At 39.3% G+C, this 15,000-nt stretch overlaps 1 protein-coding gene and 1 long non-coding RNA gene across 2 annotated transcripts in view; one reads left to right on the top strand and one right to left on the bottom strand.

Moving 5' to 3' along the window:
- LOC128692576 (uncharacterized) overlaps positions 1 to 7,914 on the bottom strand; it is a 17,041-nt gene extending 9,127 nt beyond the window's left edge. Inside the window, exon 1 of the long non-coding RNA XR_008407603.2 lies at positions 7,665 to 7,914. This is a non-coding gene — a long non-coding RNA (uncharacterized lncRNA). The remainder of the gene's footprint in view (positions 1 to 7,664) is intronic.
- LOC128692479 (centrosomal protein of 104 kDa) overlaps positions 1 to 15,000 on the top strand; it is a 414,264-nt gene that overhangs the window by 374,185 nt on the left and 25,079 nt on the right. The window contains exons 8-12 of the mRNA XM_070089824.1: positions 9,975 to 10,101; positions 10,653 to 10,762; positions 11,216 to 11,335; positions 13,785 to 13,922; positions 14,096 to 14,236. Coding sequence (XP_069945925.1) covers positions 9,975 to 10,101; positions 10,653 to 10,762; positions 11,216 to 11,335; positions 13,785 to 13,922; positions 14,096 to 14,236 — 636 coding nt within the window. The remainder of the gene's footprint in view (positions 1 to 9,974; positions 10,102 to 10,652; positions 10,763 to 11,215; positions 11,336 to 13,784; positions 13,923 to 14,095; positions 14,237 to 15,000) is intronic.

Below are 15,000 nucleotides of genomic sequence, written 5' to 3'. Positions count from 1 at the left end.
TAAAGGTGTAAGCACTGCAAATGTAGAAGAAAAAATATAATTGCACAGAGGAACATAATTGAGACGTTTCGCCTGTGAAACATACTTCTTCAGGCAGAGTGTGACTTTCCTTAAATTTAACTGTTGGTGTATCTATGTCATTCATATTCTCAGTAAACGTATGCTCCTCAGAAAGGGTCTAGCAAAAGTTTAGCTTTTGCAAAGTTTGTCCGAATTGTTAAGATTAAGGTAGAACAGCAGAAGTCTCTCTCTGCCCTTCAGTCTTGATTCCGGAGGGCAGACTTGTACAATTTGGTGCCGTTTAAGTCAGAACATTGTGCACCTCATACCCACCCCACGTAGAGCAAGAACAGACTTATACACAAAAGGCTTGGGAACTAGGCCCTAATAAGGGTTAACAGAAGTACATCTGGACATATATATTTATAATTTGTATTTCATCTGTTTCAAACAAATTTAGAATATTTGCATAAAATGTCTGGTACCTTATTTTCATTAATATCATTAACATATCACATAGGTAACTGAAATACATATCGCTGTATTTCGCAGTAGGTAAACATTTAAAGGCATCATGTTCAAGAAAGGTCTATCAGGCTGATCACATAATTTGCATTTAGATTGATCATTGTCTATAAGCCTAACTGATAGCAGTACTGGTAACCTGGCTACTTCTACATCAGTCAGTGTTGCCATTGCAACTTTCTTTATAAATGTGATTGTTTTCGTTCATGTTGTCATTATAGATCTCCTGAGGCTTCTAACTATATTCTTGTGACTTTCAGGTTCATTATTTCTCGCTTAATTTTATGTCTGAGTATTGATACAGACTACAACTATTATCAGCTTTTTTCCTTCATGGTCGTTTCTTTGGCTTAATTTATGAGTTACATCATGTTTAAATAAATCAGTGTATGATGGAAACCATAAGAATCGTATATTAATTCCTTCCTTTGTTAATTTTTGCACCTATAACTGGCTTTTCCAAAGAGCAGGGTGTTTCTTTAATTATGTAAATCTCACTGAATTGGTAATAATCAACGAGTCCCATAAGATAACTCTAGTGCCAAAAGAATGGTAAATAAGTCAGTTGTGTATTGCAGAAACACAGTTGTTAATTCTTGTGCTGAACATGGTTGCTGGTTGACAAACGACGTAGTTCATTTCTAAGAATTTAGCAACAAGATCATATGCAGCCCTGCCAATAGATTCTTACTTATATTGTCAGTGTGAGTCATTTGTAATATCCTCTTCCTGTTAATTAAACAAGAAATTTCTGATCGAGCTGTGCAACAATTTACGTTGCCTTCACAACTAATTTAAAAAAGCGATTGCTAGTGACTATGTGCTTCGTAGGAACATTTTCATAGTTCATTTATATTCGTGTTTATTTGCTTATAGATATTTAGCCAGATACAAGGTGACTGCCATCGACACCACGCCCAGCCCTTCTAGGGTAGGGTAGGTGCCTGAGCTAGAGCTTGCAGCTCACAAGACTGTCATTCCCATTTGCCCCCTTAGGGCGGGGATGGCAGACCAGAGAGGCCTAGCTTGTGGCTAGACCTGGGGACAGTTGGTCCCAAAGATGAGGAGGTACTTGTGCCTCCTCCCATGAGAGACTTCGGTCTCAGACACTCCCTAAAGAGGGAGCCAAAGCCGGGCCACCACTTGGAAAAGGCCCGGGCCGGGAGAATACCGGCGAATCTTTAATAATAATAATGTGACTGCCTAGTTTATATCTCAAGATTTTAATAGAAATTACTGAGCTCAGCTAGATTATCCTATCAATCATACTAAAAGTACCAAACTATATACTCATAATAAAAATTTTGGTAGTTTTAGGGAACCCAAGACTAATACTCAGGACTTCGTTTTAATCAATTAGGAATCTAATAAAGGATTTGTAGGTTATTAAGACTCATATTCCATTAAGACCATATTTGGTGTTGTAGCTAGAAACAACTCTTAGTGCGTTACACATTCTTTCCATTTCTTGTTTAGTTGTGGTATGGTGACTTATATACATATATATATATACATATATATATATATATATATATATATATATATATATATATATATATATATATATATATATATATATATATATATATATAAATAACTTATATATATATATATATATATATATATATATATATATGTATATATATATATATATATATATATATATATATATATATATATATATATATATATATATATATATATATATATGTATATATATATATATATATGTATATATATATATATATATATATATATATATATATATATATATATATATAAATAACTTATATATATATATATATATATATATATATATATATATATATACATATATATATATATATATATATATATATATATATATGTATATATATATATATATATGTATATATATATATATATATATATATATATATATATATATATATATATATATATATATATATATATATATATATATATATATATATATATATATATATATATATATATATATATATATATATATATATATATATATATATAGAATGTGTGTGTGTGTATCTTTGATATAAACTTTTTGTTAATATAAGCTGGTGTAACAAGCTACCCGCTATTTTTACATCGCTAAAATTGATTTTGCATTAATGAATAGAATGAAATATTTGAAATTAATGAATTTTTGAATATCATTAAACAGTTGCATCTAATTTTCTCAAAATCTGTGTAATTCATTAAGTATTGTCGTAGACAAGCGTGCTGTGAATATAGTTTCTTCAGGGTATGATTGGGTATATTATAGTTTAAATTTCATTGGTTTCAATGTACTTTGGATAGACTACAAAATGTGATAGGTTACAAAATTCTGTGGATATGATGGATGTATAATGTATTATGGGTATCATAAAGGCACACTATGTGTCTCAGTAACTCTAGGGCACGAATTATATTATATCTTAACAGTTGCTGGGAACATCTTCAGTGCTCGGTTTAACACCAGTCCTCTTAAAGTGGAAAGCAAATATTGCAGCAATAAAAACTTTGAGTAAACACAGAACAAGATAAACATATATCGAATGTATGATTTAGCTGTCATGTTAAGAGCTGACGGAAGACAAGATGCTACATCATGCCAGAATGCCAAACATCTAACAAGCTTCCGCTTGACACTTGTATGAGAGAACAGTAGTACCTTCCTGGGTGGTTGGTTTCTGCTGGCACTTGCAACAGACACATTATGAAATATTCATGGAAAATACCGTAATGTTTTGTTCGAGCTTTTATAGTGAAATATGCACTAAAAATACCGTAGAGTTTCATCGGTGTAGGTATAGTCAAATATTAGTTGTATATACCGGAGAGGTTTTTTAGATATTTTATAGTGAAATATTCATAGAAAATACCGTAGAGTTTTTAGAGCTTCGTTACTAGATAATCAAGAACCATTGACCTGAAGTGCTGCTGGTGCTGAAGAGATATTGAAGAGATACACACTAACGAGATATGTACACACTGAAAAGAGGAAGGTACCTCAGAAACACACCTAGTTAGAGAGTAAATTTGACCGCTTACACATTACAGTGTAGTGTACTCAAGGAGAGTACGAGACTGGTCTGTGTGGGAGGGAGCACGTGTTGGAAACCAGGTAAATACGTGAACACACACACACACACACACACACACACACACACACACACACACACACACACACACACACACACACACACACACACACACACACACACACACACACACACACACACAGGTCTAGAGAACTAGGATACAATGCATTTGGTCAATTGTATTTATTTCACTACTCTATAATCTTGTCTTCTCAGCCTTTGTGATTATATAATATAGTTTGTGTAACTTGTTTCGTATATTTGTAGGTTACATAAATGACTCGTATATTACACCTGAGCTTGTAGACTGGCCAGTACTCCTGCATCTATATTTGTAGAAGCAACACCTGTATCCTCACTCTTACTAATCTGAAGAGGTTGTGGGAGGGGCGAGGAGGAGGGTATGAGGACAGGGAAGTGTCAGGAAGTAGGTAGGGTAGGGGAGGGGAGGGTAGAGCAGGGGAGGGGAGGGTAGGGGAGGGTAGTGTAGGGGAGGGTAGGGTAGGGGAGGGTAGGGGAGGGTAGGGTAGGGGAGGAGAGGGGTATAAGGGAAGAAGGGAAGGGTGAGACAGCCGTGCTGGGTGTCATGACACACTAACAATGGTATCTTGGAAACGCTCAGTTGCCTGTTTACTGAGTCACTGTTCTTGTAAATACTGGGAACAGCTGACACACACACACACACACACACACACACACACACACACACACACACACACACACACACACACACACACACACACACACACACACACACACACACACACACACATTAGGTTTATTTGTGATTCACTGACATTTTAAATTTGTTGACTTTGTTTAAATAAAACATTTCTGTTATGATATAGACCAGCTGTTCTGTCGGGTAATTGATCATAATTATTTTTGTACTGATGATGGAGTCTGATTCTCCGAAACATTTTAATGACAGATAAAGATATTAGATATTAAACAAAGATGTTTTTCTCGTCTTAGATTCCTACTAGGAAAATCTTTTTCGGACGTTGCATATATTTTTAAAACACACTGATCGTCTCCCACCGAGGCAAGGTGACCTGAAAAAAATGAAAGAGTTTCACAATCACTGTCTTGCTGATGTTACAGCTTAGATGCTCCTCCAACTGCAGTATCCCCACTCCTCCCTTCTGAGTGCAGGCACTGTACATTCTACCTCCAGGACTTTAATCTGGCTAACCGGTTTCCCTGAATCCCTTTATAAAGGTTACCTTGCTCACTCTAACAACATGTCAAGCCATCAAAACCAACTTGTCTCCACTCACTCCTATCTAGTACGCTCACACACGCCTCTTGGATGTCCAAGCCCCTCGCATACAAAACCTCCTTTACTCCCCTCCCTCCACCGTTTCCTAGGACAATCCCTACCCCACACCTTCCCTCCACTACAGATTTATACACCCTACAAGTCAGCCTCTTGTGCTCTATAATCTCTAAATGTGTAAACCACCTCAACAACGCCTCTTCGACCCTCAGGATAATACTCTTAATAACCCTGCACCTCCTTCTCATTTCAAAACTACGAATTATCCGCACAATATTCACAGCACATATTGCCTTCAAACACGACCTGTCCACTGCTTCTAACCTCCTCTTCCTCCTCGCTGCAACATTCACAACCCATGTTTCACACCGATATAAGAATCTTGGTATCACTATACTCTCATATATTTCCCCTGTTGTCTTCATGGATAACGTTCATTGTCTCCACAGATGCTTCAATGCACCATCCACCTTTTTTCTTGTCATTCCCAAGGTTCACCTAAATGTCATAACCTTTCATGGATACAACCACTCTCAGATATGTGAACAAGTTCACTGCATCCATACTTCCTCCTTTCAATTTAATATCTATCTATCTATCTATCTATCTATCTATCTATCTATCTATCTATCTATCTATATATATATATATATATATATATATATATATATATATATATATATATATATATATATATATATATTTTTTTTTTTATTATCACACCGGCCGATTCCCACCAAGGCAGGGTGGCCCGAAAAAGAAAAACTTTCACCATCATTCACTCCATCACTGTCTTGCCAGAAGGGTGCTTTACACTACAGTTTTTAAACTGCAACATTAACACCCCTCCTTCAGAGTGCAGGCACTGTACTTCCCATCTCCAGGACTCAAGTCCGGCCTGCCGGTTTCCCTGAATCCCTTCATAAATGTTACTTTGCTCACACTCCAACAGCACGTCAAGTATTAAAAACCATTTGTCTCCATTCACTCCTATCAAACACGCTCACGCATGCCTGCTGGAAGTCCAAGCCCCTCGCACACAAAACCTCCTTTACCCCCTCCCTCCAACCCTTCCTAGGCCGACCCCTACCCCGCCTTCCTTCCACTACAGACTGATACACTCTTGAAGTCATTCTGTTTCGCTCCATTCTCTCTACATGTCCGAACCACCTCAACAACCCTTCCTCAGCCCTCTGGACAACAGTTTTGGTAATCCCGCACCTCCTCCTAACTTCCAAACTACGAATTCTCTGCATTATATTCACACCACACATTGCCCTCAGACATGACATCTCCACTGCCTCCAGCCTTCTCCTCGCTGCAACATTCATCACCCACGCTTCACACCCATATAAGAGCGTTGGTAAAACTATACTCTCATACATTCCCCTCTTTGCCTCCAAGGACAAAGTTCTTTGTCTCCACAGACTCCTAAGTGCACCACTCACTCTTTTTCCCTCATCAATTCTATGATTCACCTCATCTTTCATAGACCCATCTGCTGACACGTCCACTCCCAAATATCTGAATACGTTCACCTCCTCCATACTCTCTCCCTCCAATCTGATATTCAATCTTTCATCACCTAATCTTTTTGTTATCCTCATAACCTTACTCTTTCCTGTATTCACCTTTAATTTTCTTCTTTTGCACACCCTACCAAATTCATCCACCAATCTCTGCAACTTCTCTTCAGAATCTCCCAAGAGCACAGTGTCATCAGCAAAGAGCAGCTGTGACAACTCCCACTTTGTGTGTGATTCTTTATCTTTTAACTCCACGCCTCTTGCCAAGACCCTCGCATTTACTTCTCTTACAACCCCATCTATAAATATATTAAACAACCACGGTGACATCACACATCCTTGTCTAAGGCCTACTTTTACTGGGAAAAAATTTCCCTCTTTCCTACATACTCTAACTTGAGCCTCACTATCCTCGTAAAAACTCTTCACTGCTTTCAGTAACCTACCTCCTACACCATACACTTGCAACATCTGCCACATTGCCCCCCTATCCACCCTGTCATACGCCTTTTCCAAATCCATAAATGCCACAAAGACCTCTTTAGCCTTATCTAAATACTGTTCACTTATATGTTTCACTGTAAACACCTGGTCCACACACCCCCTACCTTTCCTAAAGCCTCCTTGTTCATCTGCTATCCTATTCTCCGTCTTACTCTTAATTCTTTCAATTATAACTCTACCATACACTTTACCAGGTACACTCAACAGACTTATCCCCCTATAATTTTTGCACTCTCTTTTATCCCCTTTGCCTTTATACAAAGGAACTATGCATGCTCTCTGCCAATCCCTAGGTACCTTACCTTCTTCCATACATTTATTAAATAATTGCACCAACCACTCCAAAACTATATCCCCACCTGCTTTTAACATTTCTATCTTTATCCCATCAATCCCGGCTGCCTTACCCCCTTTCATTTTACCTACTGCCTCACGAACTTCCCCCACACTCACAACTGGCTCTTCCTCACTCCTACAAGATGTTATTCCTCCTTGCCCTATACACGAAATCACAGCTTCCCTATCTTCATCAACATTTAACAATTCCTCAAAATATTCCTTCCATCTTCCCAATACCTCTAACTCTCCATTTAATAACTCTCCTCTCCTATTTTTAACTGACAAATCCATTTGTTCTCTAGGCTTTCTTAACATATATATATATATATATGTATGTATGTATGTATGTATATGCATACAGAAACATAACTGTATTCTTTTACTCACTGCAAATTCACACGTTCTTGAGAAATGTTTACTTAACACTTTCTGCACGATGGCTTCCTTAATGAAAATCAGAAGCCTCCGCCGAACGAGATTGTGTTGCGTCCAGCAGGTGTTTTGATGGAGTAGTTAGCGACGTGTAGCAGGTGTTATGATGGCGTAGTCAGCGACATCTAGCAGATGTTTTGATGGAGTAGTGACTATCGTTCGGCAAGTGTTCTGATCGTGTAGTGAACGACATCCAGCAAGTGTTCTGACGATGTTCTGAGCATGTACTGAGACTAGGGGTTCGGGGATGGTAGGGGAAGGGGGGCGGGTTGAGGGAGCAAAGGAGATATATGAACACACACTATTGGTCAGTCTGGATTGACGTCACCTCAACAGCAGAAGCAGATACACGTCAGTTGCTCGGAGTGAAATGTAAACAAACCTAATGTAAACTGCTTGGAGCTGGGTGTGTTAAGCTTACTCTCTCTCTCTCTCTCTCTCTCTCTCTCTCTCTCTCTCTCTCTCTCTCTCTCTCTCTCTCTCTCTCTCTTCAGGGTTAGAAGATGATTTAGTAAGACATTATAGCTATCCTCTATCCTGAACTGACTATGCTATTACCATATACTTTCTCTTCTCACAACTGAGATGTGTTAAACTTGTGTACTTTCTTCCCTCACAGACACTGTTAAACTTGTGTACTTTCTTCCTTCACAGACACTGTTAAACTTGTGTACTTTCTTCCTTCACAGACACTGTTAAACTTGTGTACTTTCTTCCTTCACAGACACTGTTAAACTTGTGTACTTTCTTCCCTCACAGACACTGTTAAACTTGTGTACTTTCTTCCCTCACAGACACTGTTAAACTTGTGTACTTTCTTCCTTCACAGACACTGTTAAACTTGTGTACCTTCTTCCCTCACAGACACTGTTAAACTTGTGTACTTTCTTCCCTCACAGACACTGTTAAACTTGTGTACTTTCTTCCCTCACAGACACTGTTACACTCGTGTACTTTCTTCTCTCACAGACACTGTTAAACTTGTGTACATTCTTCCCTCACAGACACTGTTAAACTTGTGTACATTCTTCTCTCACAGACACTGTTACACTCGTGTACTTTCTTCTCTCACAGACACTGTTACACTTGTGTACTTTCTTCCCACACAGACACTGTTAAACTTGTGTACATTCTTCTCTCACAGACACTGTTAAACTTGTGTACATTCTTCTCTCACAGACACTGTTACACTTGTGTACTTTCTTCCCACACAGACACTGTTAAACTTGTGTACTTTCTTCCCTCACAGACACTGTTAAACTTGTGTACATTCTTCTCTCACAGACACTGTTACACTTGTGTACTTTCTTCCCTCACAGACACTGTTACACTTGTGTACTTTCTTCCCACACAGACACTGTTACACTTGTGTACTTTCTTCCCTCACAGACACTGTTAAACTTGTGTACATTCTTCTCTCACAGACACTGTTACACTTGTGTACTTTCTTCCCACACAGACACTGTTACACTTGTGTACTTTCTTCCCTCACAGACACTGTTAAACTTGTGTACTTTCTTCCCACACAGACACTGTTACACTTGTGTACTTTCTTCCCACACAGACACTGTTACACTTGTGTACTTTCTTCCCTCACAGACACTGTTAAACTTTTGTACTTTCTTCCCTCACAGACACTGTTAAACTTTTGTACTTTCTTCCCTCACAGACACTGTTACACTTGTGTACTTTCTTCCCACACAGACACTGTTACACTTGTGTACTTTCTTCCCTCACAGACACTGTTAAACTTGTGCACTTTCTTCCCTCACAGACACTGTTAAACTTTTGTACTTTCTTCCCTCACAGACACTGTTAAACTTGTGTACATTCTTCTCTCACAGACACTGTTACACTTGTGTACTTTCTTCCCACACAGACACTGTTACACTTGTGTACTTTCTTCCCTCACAGACACTGTTAAACTTGTGTACTTTCTTCCCACACAGACACTGTTACAATTGTGTACTTTCTTCCCACACAGACACTGTTACACTTGTGTACTTTCTTCCCTCACAGACACTGTTAAACTTTTGTACTTTCTTCCCTCACAGACACTGTTAAACTTTTGTACTTTCTTCCCTCACAGACACTGTTACACTTGTGTACTTTTTTCCCTCACAGACACTGTTAAACTTTTGTACTTTCTTCCCTCACAGACACTGTTACACTTGTGTACTTTCTTCCCACACAACCTGCGTTAGACCTATATAGTTTGTTCCCTTACAGCCTATATTAAACCTATGTATTGTCTCTCCCTGATAGCCGAGACGTGTCAGATCTGGCGGATGAGGAGGGTGAGGCCGCGGGTATCGTCAGACGTACCCACGGCCTCAGTGAAGCTGACAAGACTGATGCAGCGATACCCATTGATGTCTTCGGCAGGGAACTGGTTAGTAATTTTCAATATTGCTTTTTTATGTGAAATGTTAAATTTGTTTAAGGTGATTAAGGGGAAAGGATTGGTGGAGGCTCGATCCTCCGTTACTGTATCTTAAAACTGTTTTTTCTCTTAGTTTGATATGATAAGTTGGTACCTATACATATATATAATTCATATAACAAATTCGTACGTGAGAGATATGACGTAGATATGACTTGGAATTTTGAAAAAAAATTGTATAATTCACATTAAGTATTATGTACTAACACATGGGAGTAGCGCTCACACACACACACACACCCCTGGCGGGGCCAGGAGCTATGACTCGATCCCTGAAACCACAAATTGGTGAGTACAAATAGACGAGTACACAGATGAGAATGCAGTTAAACACAAGTAATACACGGGTAGGTGAACACACGCCCACACAAACAGTTATGTAATAAAAAATATATAACTACAGTATGGCAGTCTAATGAAGATTATACTGAACCCGAAGATGATCGGAGTGTGTTGAGACGCACCACTCACCACTCACCTCTCTCTCTTTCCTCTTACAGGTGGAGAAGATCTACAGTAAGAACTACTCGGAGAAGGAGGCAGGACTGAAGCAGCTACAGCAGGAGTTAAACAGTTACTGTGCTCAGGCCTCAGGTGTTCGACCAGACAGGTGACCAATATAACTTTTTAACTTTTCTCTTAACCTCCAATACATAACATCCCACACTACTAGACTTTTTATTTATATATATATATATATATATATATATATATATATATATATATATATATATATATATATATAAATAAATAAATATATATATATATATATATATATATATATATATATATATATATATATATATATATATATATATATATATATATATATATATATATATTACATGGGTGTATATATTTCTTCTCTCGTCTTATATACCTAGAGGGAGATGTTAATTTAAATTTTATCTGTTCTTTCTCATTTTACCCTGCTTTCTCTCTCTCTCTCTCTCTCTCTCTCTCTCTCTCTCTCTCTCTCTCTCTCTCTGTCTCTCTCTGTCTCTCTCTCTCTCTCTCTCTCTCTCTCTCTCTCTCTGTTTCTGTCTCTCTCACTCTGATGCAGGTACATGCGGGGTTGCGTGGTGTTGGTTCGTCGTGCGCTGCGAGACAAGGTGTACAGTGTGGGAGTGTTGGCCTCAGACACACTCTCACACATTCTCAACCATTTCATCGCCAAACACAAGTACGTCCCTTCCACAACATTATTATTTTAGCATCTCCCCCCGCGTTATACCCCCTGTCATCTGTCTCCAAGATCGAGTGACCCCCATTCCCCCTCCCCCCCAAAATACATTTAATATCATTCGTTCAATAGCTGTCTTGCCAGAGAACCACAAATATGATAATTCAAATGACCTTTCTAACTACAACACAGACATTGATTTTCTTCATCACGCCTTTCGCTGTTTTTTTTCCTTGGTATCTGTGTATGTTGTAGGCATGTAGGGAAGAATTACTGACGTGTATATATATGTACCTAATTGAATGGGTTTGTGTGTGCGTCTGTATGTGCTTTTATGGCGTATGTGAGTGTTTCTTATAGATTTTGTATGATTTTTGTGCACGTGTTCTTAAATCATTTGTACCTGTTGCCAGATATTTGTATGCTTTTTCGGGATGTGTAAGCGTTACGATGGTTTATATTTGTATTTCTAGGTATTTGTTTGAGTGTTTAGGTATGCGTAGGTGTTCTAAATTATACACGTGTGTTCCTTTGTACTTGTTCACATGTTTAAATACAGATATGTGCTCTTAAAGCATTCATGGGCGTTTCTAAGCACTTGTATGTCTCTTTGTGTATTCATTGCTTTGTTAAAGATAACGTTTGTATATCTAGATATTTGCATTGTGTTTTTAAGTGCGTGTACCTGGAGGTCGTTCATGGAAAATTGAGGAATTATTTTTAGGCCTGTGTATATGTTGAGATGGATTTTGTCGCACTGAGCACCATGTTAGGAGGTTCTCACTGGATGTAAGTATCTTGTTTCCTTGTAAGTCAAAACTGGTATTGTGCCGGGAGGGTCTTTCAAGGGTTTTTATATGCTCCATTTGAAGTTATGATGCGCCTGTGTGTGTTGGTATCAGTAATCTTCAAGCTCTACGACCTGTGTTGTACACCTGTGTGTTGGTATCAGTAATCTTCAAGCACTAACACTTGTGCTGTAAGTCTGTGTGTGTTGGTATCAGTAATCTTCCAGCACGAAGAGTTGTGTTGTACACCTGTGTGTTGGTATCAGTAATCTTCAAGCACTACGACCTGTTGTACACCTGTGTGTTGGTATCAGTAATCTTCAAGCACTACGACCTGTGTTGTACACCTGTGTGTTGGTATCAGTAATCTTCAAGCTCTACGACCTGTGTTGTACACCTGTGTGTTGGTATCAGTAATCTTCAAGCACTACGACCTGTGTTGTACACCTGTGTGTTGGTATCAGTAATCTTCAAGCACTACGACCTGTGTTGTACACCTGTGTGTTGGTATCAGTAATCTTCAAGCACTACGACCTGTGTAGTACACCTGTGTGTTGGTATCAGTAATCTTCCAGCATTAACACTTGTGCTGTAAGTCTGTGTGTGTTGGTATCAGTAATCTTCAAGCACTAAGTGTTGTGTTGTACGCCTGTGTGTTGACGCCAATATTCTATCAACATTAACACGTGTCCTGTGTTAGGAATACATTTTACAACCCTTGAAGGGACATAGAAGAATACGCACCTAAGAATATGTTGGTTCTGTCACATAGTGAAAAATTTCTTGCTATTCCATCTCTACTTAGGAATTTCAAAATAAAAAATATTATTTAAAAATCCTGATGTCATACAAAAACTAACTGATTAAGAATTTCTCCAAAATGCTTATAATTGTGTCTACAATATTTTCTGTAGAAAATGCAATAAATTTTATTCTAAGGTAACTGGAAAAAAATCTTGAATTAAATTTACAAAATCAAAATAAAAATCGCTGTATTAAAACAGGTTTACCAGTTTATTTTTTCACTGTATTGTATATATACATAACAGAAATTATATATATATACTAATTACTGTTTCTCACTTTCCATAACACCTGTCATCACCTGTGGGTGCACCTGTCATCACCTGTGGGTGCACCTGTCATCACCTGTGGGTGCACCTGTCATCACCTGTGGGTGCACCTGTCATCACCTGTGGGTGCACCTGTCATCACCTGTGGGTGCACCTGTCATCACCTGTGGGTGCACCTGTCATCACCTGTGGGGGCACCTGTCATCACCTGTGGGTGCACCTGTCATCACCTGTGGGTGCACCTGTCATCACCTGTGGGTGCACCTGTCATCACCTGTGGGTGCACCTGTCATCACCTGTGGGGGCACCTGTCATCACCTGTGGGTGCACCTGTCATCACCTGTGGGTGCACCTGTCATCACCTGTGGGGGCACCTGTCATCACCTGTGGGGGCACCTGTCATCACCTGTGGGTGCACCTGTCATCACCTGTGGGGGCACCTGTCATCACCTGTGGGTGCACCTGTCATCACCTGTGGGTGCACCTGTCATCACCTGTGGGTGCACCTGTCATCACCTGTGGGTGCACCTGTCATCACCTGTGGGTGCACCTGTCATCACCTGTGGGGGCACCTCTTGTGACCTCCAGGGTGACGAAGAAGGAGGTGACCTCGACCCTGGACAAGGTGCTGCCTGACCTGCTAGCCAAGACTGCAGACAACGCTACCAGGAACCAGAACCTGGCAACCTCTGCTATACTGGAGATGCTCAGGCTGTCTTTAGACAGGTGAGCTATCTTTCTCTCTTTGTCTCTTCTAGATGCTTATTCATCATTGTGTGTGTGTGTGTGTGTGTGTGTGTGTGTGTGTGTGTGCAAGCTTAGGCACGTATATGAGATTAACACATATGAAAATCTGTCACATGTAATGTGCAGGAGGAGTGAGTGTTGGTGTGTTACAGGGGTGTGGGCAGTGTGGGCCTGGAGGTAACGCGCCCTCTCACCAACACAGTACATCCCAGAGGGGCACTCTGCAGGGCCAACATCGTGGAGACGCAACTCAACGCTCTGGGCATCACCTTACTGCCCAAGGACAAGGACAGGTGAGTCCACCTCATCCTAAGGATAAGGACAGGTGAGTCCACCTCATCCTAAGGACTAGGATAGGTGAGTTCACCTGATCCTAAGGACAAGGATAGGTGAGTCCATCTCATCCCATATATAACTCTCAGGCGTGTATATAGAGAGATCAGATAGGGTAAATTAAGAAAGAATTCAAGTGAGAGTTGATAATAGAAAATGTCAGGAAGGACGGACAAGAAAAATTTCAGGTAGAATATATAATAAAAATATCAACTAGGACAGATAAGGGAATTGACAGCAAGGATGAATAAGTAAAAAAAAATGTTAGGCGGGATAGAAACACGATATTAAATGCTTTACCATTATATTCTATGTAAATTATTAGTTCAAAAAATAATGTCTATGTTGCCGAGAGCTTCAGAAACAGTAGAACAGAAACCTGTTCTACTGGTTTTGTGAATATTATAATGGTATACATTACCGACAGGTTGATAAGTAAGACACATGTGCAATAGTTGGATATTTTTGTTAGGAATAAAGGTAACTAAATGTTGCACATGTGTCTCGTTTACTATAATTGGCCCAGACACCTAGGTAATACACGATCATCTTTAATCTAGAGGGAGGTACAGAGGTGGGGTAACGCACTTGTCCAGCGGTTTGGTAGCTTGAGAGATGTGACTTCTCTCCCGCTCGGGAGACTTCTTCAGTCGAAATACGGAGAAGATGTAAGCTTGAGGTGGTCACTGTCTCAGTCTTCGTGTGTGTTCAGTACCACAGCTTC

Source organism: Cherax quadricarinatus, chromosome 30 (assembly GCF_038502225.1).
Source record: "Cherax quadricarinatus isolate ZL_2023a chromosome 30, ASM3850222v1, whole genome shotgun sequence".
NCBI classification, from domain to species: domain Eukaryota; kingdom Metazoa; phylum Arthropoda; class Malacostraca; order Decapoda; family Parastacidae; genus Cherax; species Cherax quadricarinatus.
Note: the sequence above shows the minus strand (reverse complement) of the source record. Positions and strands in the feature narration are given on the sequence as shown.